The sequence below is a fragment of the Opisthorchis viverrini genome, assembly GCF_000715545.1.
Source record: "Opisthorchis viverrini unplaced genomic scaffold opera_v5_326, whole genome shotgun sequence".
Lineage (NCBI taxonomy): Eukaryota > Metazoa > Platyhelminthes > Trematoda > Opisthorchiida > Opisthorchiidae > Opisthorchis > Opisthorchis viverrini.
In genome coordinates, this window is record NW_008751982.1 from 439,628 (window position 1) to 450,523 (window position 10,896).

Below are 10,896 nucleotides of genomic sequence, written 5' to 3' on the forward strand. Positions count from 1 at the left end.
TTTAAACTAGCTCAAAAATCCGGATCGTTTTTTGACGTTCTATCCCAGCATCAAGTCGCTTTATAGAACTAAGTTGTGAGACTAGAGGACAAGAAAACTTAAGAAACTTAGAACCTGATCGAAAGCACTAGCAATTTTCTTGCTAGCCAGCAATAGATTATTCATTCCGTTTCATAGAAAACTGAAGTTACCGAATGTAACATAAGATTCGCTATCTGCTCCAAAAACGTTTCACACCAACACTGGAAATTTCGGAGCTGTTTGCGATGTTAATAAGATCATACCCGAGTTCAAATTCCTTATTACCGAGGAAACTGTTTTAAAACAACCTGGGGAAATGACATAAACAAATATTGAGATGTTGTCATCACGAATTATGGTAAGTTGAAGGTAGCAGCTCCTGCGACAAACAATCGTTTTGCAAAAGCAGAGAAGATAGCCCAATCATGTAGAGTCAAATGACTGACGCTGGCTATACTGAGTACATGAGGTGTAGCTGGTAAACGACAGAATTTCAAATGTGAATAGCTGAAAGCCAAACTAAGTTTAATGTGCCAAATTGAACTTCACCACCGTAGAAGTTATCAGCTGTACGAGTAGCTGTTACAAGTTATACCGGAAATAGGTGCAAATACAGCAAGTTATAGTACAGAGGAATATCCATCAATCTCATAGGAACGATTTTATCAGCATTGCCAAATAGATCTGTGGGAAGAGAGCCTAGGAAATGATGAAGTGAAATCCCACTGTGTGCCGCGAGCTCACTTGGAGAGTCACAGTAATTCGCTACTACACTGAAGCTCTGGATATGCTGGCTGCAGTAGTTTTCCGGAAGTAGACTGATGGCTACTGCAGGCAACCAAATTTGTATTGCAATTACTGCAGGCCACGTAATGTCACTGAAGGTGGTCTTTCTACATGCTGAACTAATATTCCACGTCAGTGGACCAATATAAAAGCACTCACGCCAGACTGAAAAACCTGCGAATGCTTTACCAGTAAATCAGCCGTTGAGAAAACCGGCTACACAACGGTTAACACCGAATAGACGGACAAGTGCAAAATACTCTAACCAACGCATATATGCCTTCTTAGAACCAGAAATGGCCCACGACTTGTTGAGATTCCACCAATAGTGTGTTGAGCCAAAAATGTTTCGAGACTTCAGATGGTATATAATTTAAACTCAGCAAAAACATTACTACCACGACATAGAGGTGAGACTTGCAGAAGGACAGAACTTGTATAATTCTACTTGAGTCCAAAGAACTCTCTGGACACGAGAAGCTGAAAACTAAAGCTTTAAAATAACTGTGTTTAAAACAACCACAAACGAGTGCAGAATGAATGGTAGCAGATAACAATTGTAACTAGATTATTACACAAGGGAGCGTCGGTCAAGTGTGCAAAAATTTAACCAGAAACAATATGACCATACATACGTTAGCTGACAAAATACATGAAGTATTTGCCTCAAAGACAGCTGAGTTTGTACAGCACTGCAAAAGCTTACCTTTACTGTGTCATCATCAATGAATTAAAACAAAACCCTCTAGTGAAATGTTAGTTCTTAACGAGTAGACTCTTGGCAAACTAGACAATGCCAAGTATCAAGAGTGGAGCACAATATCACAACGGTGGACGCTTCAAAATCATCTGGACCAAAAAAGTGCATCCGATTGTACTGAACGTGCACATTTTTCTTTGTAGTCCCAAATTCTCAAGATACATATATACTGTCTTGGATCGCTAAATTAGTCGAAATACGGATTCTTGGTGGACGGCGTCGTATTGAGAGCCTACCAAAGGCAATGGAAATAACGAACCATTCGTGTTTGATTTCTGGGAAAACTACTCAAGGGTATAACCGGTTGTTTCCTCTGAGATCTCGTCATAATTTGTCAGTCTGTTCAGTATCAGTCTTTTTTCTATCTAATTATCCAAAAATAAAATCCGTGGGAAACCATTGTTACTTCACCAACCCGAAGGGCTACCTATCAACTTTGAAAGCTGAAGTCCTTTCTTACGACAACAAATTATCTTGCAGTCGATCTCCACCTCTGTGGTTCAACATTCTATCCAAAAAAGACCACTTTGTTTCAATACCATGAAAGTTTACATCCAAAATGATGGATCACCTGACAAACCCACCAAAAGTACCATTAAAATTCGGATCTGTCTGCTCCACTACTTTGTGTTGGTAACCGGTTTTAGTGAGAACTCCACATATTGTTCGGCATGGCACCTCGTTCTTGTGGATCTGGGTGCTTAAAAGCAGATTCCATTTATACTGGTTTCACTACTTATGCATTCTGTATGCTACCTAATGAGGTGGATAGATGGTCCTTTCTCATGGGATGGTAATCGTTGACTTGTGTTTAGTACAACAAATTGCGCATTGTGGCTCGGGATGCGCTTTCAAAACCCGTCGGTCCAGGTGAATAGTCAACGCTACCAACATCATCGGGAATCGTGATATCCAATACTGGATGGAAGTTCGTTTTTTACTGCTGTGGTCGGGCTGTAAGCTATATGTTCTCGTCTTTTAGAGGTTTCAGTATGGCCAAAGATTGATGAAGCGACAGAACTTTTAATCTTACGATTTCCAAAGTAACTTTCACATGGCAAGTGTGCCGAAACCCGCATCCCCTTGAATGGTAAAGTCATCAAATTCTTCCCTAGGTTTCATGGCATCACATTAGTTTAACCCCTTTGTAGATGTCTATTGCCGGCAAATCCTACTCAGTCGGATTTTCATAGAATTCACTAACGCCATTTCCAAATTGATTGTTAACTAACTCTTCGTTCAACGTGAATTCAAATTAGTTGTTCCAATGTGACAAGTAACTCAAAATACCAGGTTTCAGGCTGATTTTATCCGGTATCGATCAGTGGCTTTAATGGCTAGAAAGTGAATGTATTTCTTTGACTGAACGGCGTCGAAACACTGTGTGGGTGTGACATTCAACAAGAACGTCGAAATGATTACCCAGGAAGTCTATAGATGTGGTTCCATCGTGATCACTTTTTCAAGTGAGCACAAATCTGAAAACGACCAGTCAGGTAGGTCAAAGTAGGATGACGCAGTGAGTGGCCAGATGTTAGGTCCCCCAATGACACATCGTAGCGTATCTGTCGCATCTGTTGAGATTCCATGGCCAAACTCGACAGTTCAGTCAGTTTTGTAACCATCCGCTATTAACCCCTCCTTGTGCAATCATAATGTGGATAGAATGATGGAGCCTCGAGTGTAACACACAAGAACTTGGCTAATTTCCTATGAAACAAAAATGGTTGGTTTAAGATTTTCTTAACCGTCACATTGAACTTGAGACTTGGTCAATCCCTGTAAATGGGGACATTCTTCCCATTAGAAGGGAAGATACTGACCGGATCTCACACGTCGTTCCTATACGTCTTGAAGCCTGGAATACTGGGACATAAATGTCACATTAAGATGACCGCTTGTCCTCTCGGACAACATCCTTTGAGTAGTCTTCATTGGCTGGGAAGTCGGATGGAGACAGGACTAAATAACTGGACCATTACTAGATAGATTGAATACCCCCAAGGTAGTGAGTGGCCAGCAATTTCGCACACGGTTTGCGACGAATGAAACTGCCAAGCGTCTTGTATACAACACTGCATTCAACAACAGTCAAAGGATGCCGATGATTCTCCCCACAGGTCATTTTTCTAAATTTCACAGCACCAGACTTGCATCCCAATTCCTGACGTCACATGATTATTACAGTCATGCGCTTATCGTGTATTTATATGTCTTTGACCAGTCTATTCAGCCATTTTGCGGAGCTTGTTGGAATCAGTTAGATCAGTTTTTTCTTCCCTACTGAGGGTCACGGATTCCAACCTCTTCCTTGGTGTTCTGTGTAAGATGCACACGGCGGATTAAACAGCGGAACAGTGCTTCTTGACATTTGGGCACAGAGCGGCTTCACTTAGGAGATCGTCATCAAAATTTCCAAATGTCTTCATACAACCGACAATCCATAAGTTGGCCGATGTCAAATGGACGAGGTTACGGCCCTCTGTCAGCAGACTTGAGGCAGGTAAATTGCTTGTGATCTGCGCTGTTGTTCGGGGGCCAGCCGTCCCTAATAACTCAGCACGTATGACCGTGTGATGTGTACCCCATGATCGAGGGATGAGCGGCGCTATCATATCCTGTATAAGTACACCGCTGGTCAGCCACTCGTGGCCGAAAGGTTAAGATTCCCAGCTGGTAATCGAAAGGATGCATCGGTCTCACCAGAGTTTCATGGGATCCACACTGGTGATATTCTCCAATAATATGGAGACGATGCATCTCGGCCTTTCAGTATAGATTGGTTTCACTTACTCCACGAAAAACCTAAAAACCGCAAAACTCCTCAATTTTATCACACCATCAACAGCATTGAATTGACTTAAAGTACTGGAAAAATAGAATCTCAGAATAATTACCAGGATCGCGCTCTCGCATTTAGTAAGCAGTGACCCCAACCTTGGTGTTATTTTTCCACAACATGTATGCATGTTTTCATAAAGGAGACCACGCACAAGGTTACTGAAAACTCTCCGATAGCCCACGACCATGCACGCACCTTGTATGCATGCGTTCCATTTCAGAGTCAGTCAAATGATCTTGTATTCACGCTGGATGATATCAAATTTTGATCTATTTGTTTCGCCATATTCCCTAAGCTAAGCTTTACAAAAGACTCTCCTTCGTTTGGGGGTCCTCATTAGCATTTCCTGGCTGGAGTAGTTAAAACCACGCGCCCACCTCCAAAGAAAGAGAAAACTATAGAGTTATTTATTTCTGAAAGAAAGGAGGTCTCTGCTGTCGAGTTATTTACCAGAAAACGTTAAGTGAACAGTTACAGACTATTGGACAGGGAAGCAAAACTCTCATATGCATCTTGTTTACAAAACCGAATATCCACCTTCTCCCTGAACGCGTCTTCCTAAACTTTCCTGGATATTTACTGACTGTTTCTCAAATACAAGCAAACGCGACTCCACCGATTCCGTAATAGATATCACGTTTCAAGAGACGCAAAGCGGGTTTACGAGGAAACATACTACTTCCATGCCCCATCAGTAGTATCCACCGTTTCACATCTATGACTTTTCCCCTCCCCGAAAGTTACTGTATTTACGCAGACAGTTTGCGGCTGTCAGTCCCCCAGACGAATCTGTGATGCATCCATTTTGAGCCTTAATTACGACTTGTGGTAGGCTGTTTGTCACCTTCATCGAAAAGTTACGTGTTTTCACTTACAGGATCGCGGTTTTGATTCCCTTTAGGGGCCATTATCCTCTCACGAAGGGTAAACAGTACACCTTCACTTTACCTTATTTCAGATCAATTATAACTGTTTGCGAATATTTTCTGAAAACAGGGTCATCGGTTTGTCCATCCAGCATGGAAAATAATAGAAAATTCTTTGTCGGAGGGAACTGGAAAATGAACGGAAATCAGTCGGAAATCGACAAACTTATAAAAATGCTGTCGAAAGCACATCTCGACCCAAACACAGGTTGGTTATCACGTGCTGTCATTAAATTCTGTCAAAAGGTAAAATGCAAGTCAACTCCTCCTTCCTTCCTTTTATCTAGATGTGTTAGTGGCGCCCCCTGTTCTTTACTTGCAAAGTGTGAGAGAGAAGCTTCCAAGGCGTTTTCTGGTTGCAGCACAAAACTGCTACAAGGCGTCGTCCGGTGCTTTCACCGGCGAGCACAGGTGAGCGTCTTTTAGACGAGCTGACTCGCCAGGATTCACCCGAATAAACGTCTTCCGTGATTCTCACATCCTAGAAGATGTCCTCTCTTTGGAGTACTCGATAACGTGTTGTTCCAAGAAAGGAATCCGTACTTTATATGTGCAGTTATGTTCTGGCCCGGTGCCACTCACCAGACTGACGACAAAACTCGAAAAACATACATTTTACATTTTACCCACGAACTGGCATGTGCGCAGCGGATCTGATAAAAATCGCCGAATCGGTCTGAGGTTGCCACCTGGCAGTTCGCAAATAAGTCCTTGCTCTACAGTCAGAAATAATCACTCCAGAAAGGGCTTCTTCGGAGCCCTCTGTTTCATAGGTGGATACTTCTGGAGAATACCATGGGCCAAAAACTAATTAGCATACTCAGAGCATATTATGGGTAGATTTTGTGAAATAAGTTCTCCAGCTAAGACCAACCTAATTCGAGTTTCGGTTTACCAGGTGAACACAAGCTGCTGTAAACCGACAACAAACTACTCCAGGTAATGACGGCTAGATGGAGAGGGCACCTAAAACTGCCAGTTAAACTCACAACCACGTTGATTGTAACAGCCTCTGCTGCATAGAAGCTGACTCGGGTTTTCCAAGTAGTTGTGGTCCTATTTGTTCTCTAGATGAAGCAGTCCCGGTCCGGAACCCGCTTCGATCCAGTGATCTGAATTCAGCGATATGTGTGCGCTTTATCTGAACAGACGTTGATAAGCAACAACTAGCGTTCAAAAGGAACGGAGGTTAACCGTTGGCGGTTTTGCTGTTTTTCATCAGTCCGTTTGTTTTTTTCGTTGCGTAAACAGGGCGCTGTATCGGTGTGTCTCTTAAGCGTTCGCTGCTGTAAATTCGTCACTGTTTTAATTTGCTTGTGATCTGAATGGTTGACCTTGAGGCATGGACTTTTCCTGTCTGTAACCTGGGATTTTCCCGGCTTTCTTTTGCGGTTGATCTTGTCCTCTGGCACACGATTTGCTTGGGTGTGATCCAACACTCACTGAGTTTTGTCTGTCGGTTGACTGTCATCTTGGGGGAAATAGCCCGGCGTAACTCCGTATTACTATTGTTCCACTGTGAAACGGGACTGTTCCCTTATCCTCATGCGTAGAAACCAAAGCAACTGAGTCATAGCTTCTTGCAGCCACCAAGTGTTTCCTGATTCGTATGGACGCCTCCATTTGGCTTGTTCCATGCAGTGTTTGCTGCACTCTTTTGAATCTTTCTTGATCCCGGTGTTACTTTATGCGCGTTTAGTAGGAAGCAAGCCGTGTGACGATACAGGGGAATCTACTGAGTCGTGAAAATGCAGGAGCACTTTCACTGAGAGCCCATGGGTACTTTCCAATAAATTTAGCTAGTTGACCTAAAGATAACAGTTGTGAGCCTTAAGCAGTTAATGGGATATTGCAGTCAACTGAGCTGAGCTCAAATGGGACCCATATAAACCCGACGACACTCGACGCCTAAACATTTACGTTCATCGCGGCGAATTAAAAATCACGTGGTTAAGCAAATCAAACAAGTTTGTTGAAGTTCAAATATGACAAAGGAACGGAGAAAACGGTCCCGATATGTCCACAGGGACAGTTTGGAATTACTAAGACTAGTAAAGCCCGTTTTCCCTGTCATAAATGTTTCGAATACAAGAGGCTATACTACTGTGTCAAAGACGAATCTCTGACAACATTAATCAAAATCACGTGACTTGCTGCAAGTTCAAGTTTGCAGTAATTTGATAAGAAAAAGAATGACTGCTTCTGCAACGAGCTCGTAGTTTTAAAAAAGTTGTTAATGATGAATTTAACTCTGAGGAAGCTCTGCACACACGAAAACGCGGAATTTCGTTCACGTGAATAGGGATTTTGTTCCGAAATATTTGATTTGGTTTTCATTTGTATCACCGAAATTCGGCCATACGATTCCTGTGGTATTAGTGGAGCCGAAAGTTGCTTAACTCGGTGTGGAATTAGATTTTTCTGTCAACGTGAAATCATTTAAATGTATGGTTGGGTTCGTCAGTAATTTCGCCCCCTAGTGTAATTTTATTCGTATTCATAATACTCGCAACACTACTGAAGAAAGTATTTTACTGTTTTCTCCTGACGACGACTGCCGAGTTGAGAACTAACCTTCAGTTTTCAGAAACAATAAAAATCACCAACATTTCTGCTCTTTTGAATGTCTGGACACGTTAATTCATCTTTAAAATAAGAACCCAGAACGAATGTATCGTTTCAGAAGAGCTTGATGAACAATCGGTAGTTTTTATTTGGGCAACGTTTCGCTTTTGACACAAAAGCTTCATCAGGTCAAGTGAGCAAGTCACTAAATTGACCAGGTTATAAGGCAGACAGGGAACCAATCAGTAAGTCAGTCTTCTTCAGATTATCACACTAGATCAGTGGTGTCAATTACGGCTCTCGTCGGTTAGTGGAGTCGTCAAAATCTTGCTTTGGTGGATTGGGGGTGGGGGAAAATTAATTCTGATCGGGTTTGCTTCGTTAGTTTTCAACTTCAGGGTGCTTCACTTGATGATTCACCTCAGTTGCCACTGGTAAGAAGAATAAGGTCTTCACTGCGGGGTTATTTATTGGGAAATGCCAATTGACCGGTTACAGACCATTGAACAGGGAAGCAAAACTAACTTGCATCTTATTCACAAAAACTGGACATCTATCTTCTCCCGAACGCGTCTCCTTGAACCTTCCTGGAGATTCATTGGCTCCAATCACTCCTCGCTCAAATCCAAGCAAATCCTACAAAGTGAATCCACGAATTCCGCAACAGGTCTCCCCTTTTCAAAAGAAGCAAAGCGAAATTCCACGAACAACACATACTACTCGCGTGCCTCCCCATCAGTAGAATCACCGTTACACTGGTAGATTTCGCCTGGTTTTTATGGGGTCTTGAGTGCTCCGACAATTTTGTTTGAGGGTTTGAGGTCAAGTGGCATCCAGATGACCACTCTTCCTTCTGATGACCGCACACCAACACGTGTCAGCTCGACTGATTCAAAACCGCTCTCTGCACGCTTGCCAGTTCCACGCCTACTATTCTGTTAACACTGGGATGCTTGGCGATTTCTACCGCCCTCGGCTATCGTCTCTGTGACGTTTATCAAGCTCTTCTGAAACGGTGACCCCTCAGTTGGTTTCAAACCTTTCCAATTGACTCAGAAGGAATTTACTTCTGACAGGAGAATCAACGGAATCCAACTTAGTCTCCCGTTAATGATAATCCACTCCAACTGAACGTGCTGAACCAGGCTGCTTCATGTTTCAGTTGGCACGACATTCGAGATATCGCAATACGTTGTTGTCTGGACGTAATGATAGATTTAACTGCATTCTGTTGAGTCTCTTGTCAACACCAAATTGGTATGCAACGGAGAGTATGTGCCGCAATAGGTCCAATCGGAGTTCAGGTAGAACATAAAACTGACGAATGCTCGGGGACTTTGTCTCCCTTGTGAGCCTCAAAATGAGTGAAACCAGTCGTGGGATATTAAAAGGTTTTTGACGACTTTATAAGTAGTGTTCTACGTCTAGATAAAACCTTTCCAGAGAACGTTCTTCGATCAGGAAAACGTTTTTTTACTGTCTTCACGGAAACCAATCCGCATGTTTGGGTGTTTAACCAAGAATCAGATGTCTTCGGCAGGTATTACTATGATATTTTCTGTCCATCTAGGCTGTCATTAATCGACCAATACTGACTGAGTAAACTACAGAGAAGGTTCACGCAGAGAACCAGAGCCTACAGTGTGCTAAACTGGGCTACATATGTTGATCAACGAGGACCTACTGAACTGCGGTGAATTCCGCTCAGAACTGAGCTATTCTCTTGAAGATGGAATAAAATTTATCGTTCGCTTTGTGTCGTCTGAATGTCATCAGCGAGTGCAAAGCTGTAGCTCACAAATCTTCATAAGCTGTCTTGATTTGCACAGACTGATGTGACGAAACAGCTGATAACATGCGCTTACCTCTAAAAAGTGGTGCATAACCTACCATCGGTATGCCGTCAGTAGTTATAACGGCGGCATACCTGTCGTGACCTCTTGGTCCTTTTCCTGAATAACCTAGGCGCCGCAATTCGGTTTGTCTCGTCTGCAGAAAAATGGGATTGGTTCATGTCATATCTGCTGATTCGCCGGCCTGTGGTATCCGCTGCTGACGCGCTCCAGTGCTTACTGTCGGACAGAAAAAGACTCACGGAAGGGAACACAATAGCTATATTCCAAAAACGCGTTTGCGAGAGCGCGAGTGCGAAAAGTACAACGCCTTCGAGCTATTTATTGGAAGGACACTGTCTGAACTTGGTCCAATGCTGACACACGCGGTCTGGCTTTAGTACGAGGCAGCGACGTGCTGCATATTGCGGAGGCTTTGTCTGACATTGATCAACGCTGACTCGAGCTGTCTGGGTTTGATGCAAGGCTGTGACGCGCTGCGTATTGAGGGGGCGTTGTCTGTCTGGTTAACACCCAGCGGAGCTGAGAGTCTCCGTAGATTCCGGGCATTCAGTGGTTACTTTCAGGAAGCTGACGTTCCTGATATTTTCCGTGCCAAATCGTGTGTGCTATACTAACCACTTGACGTATTGTCCCCAATAAATGCATGATAAATATCGATTCAAAACTCAGATGCATGATATAAATACTCCTTTAAAAGTTTGACACGTACAAACGTGGCACTGCTCTCATTAACTCATTTCAAAGGCTTTGTTACCGAAGGCAACAAAAAACCTTTCAAATTTCAGCCATGAACGAATTCTGTATGTTTTTTGGCGCGCAGGCCAGCAATTCCCGCAATGAGATTTAAACCACCGAGCCATTTTATTTGGGTTTATAATTGTCGAATAAAAACCTGAAAATTCTAGGGAAGCGTTTAAAATTGGCGATTTCCTGAAAATTAACTGCATTTCCCGGCTGCAAGCTTTTTCTGTAGTGGGCGGGAAATTTGAACTCAGCACGCCCCTAGTGCATATAAATGAATATACTCTAATTACCAATCAGCATCAATATCAAGGTGGGATTGGTTACTATGGATCTCGGCACTGATAAAAAGAAATGTGCATTGACAGTTGTTAGCCCAGGAGTCAATCAAGAGCTACT

General features: G+C 42.9%; 1 protein-coding gene across 1 annotated transcript in view; it reads left to right on the forward strand.

Moving 5' to 3' along the window:
• Nucleotides 1-5,126: 5,126 nt before the first annotated feature.
• Nucleotides 5,127-10,896, forward strand: part of T265_10014 (hypothetical protein) — a gene marked incomplete at both ends in the record, with an annotated part of 22,538 nt that continues 16,768 nt past the window's right edge. Inside the window, 3 exons of the mRNA XM_009176259.1 lie at nt 5,127-5,179; nt 5,368-5,543; nt 5,623-5,746. Of these exons, the coding sequence (XP_009174523.1) occupies nt 5,127-5,179; nt 5,368-5,543; nt 5,623-5,746 (353 nt within the window). The remainder of the gene's footprint in view (nt 5,180-5,367; nt 5,544-5,622; nt 5,747-10,896) is intronic.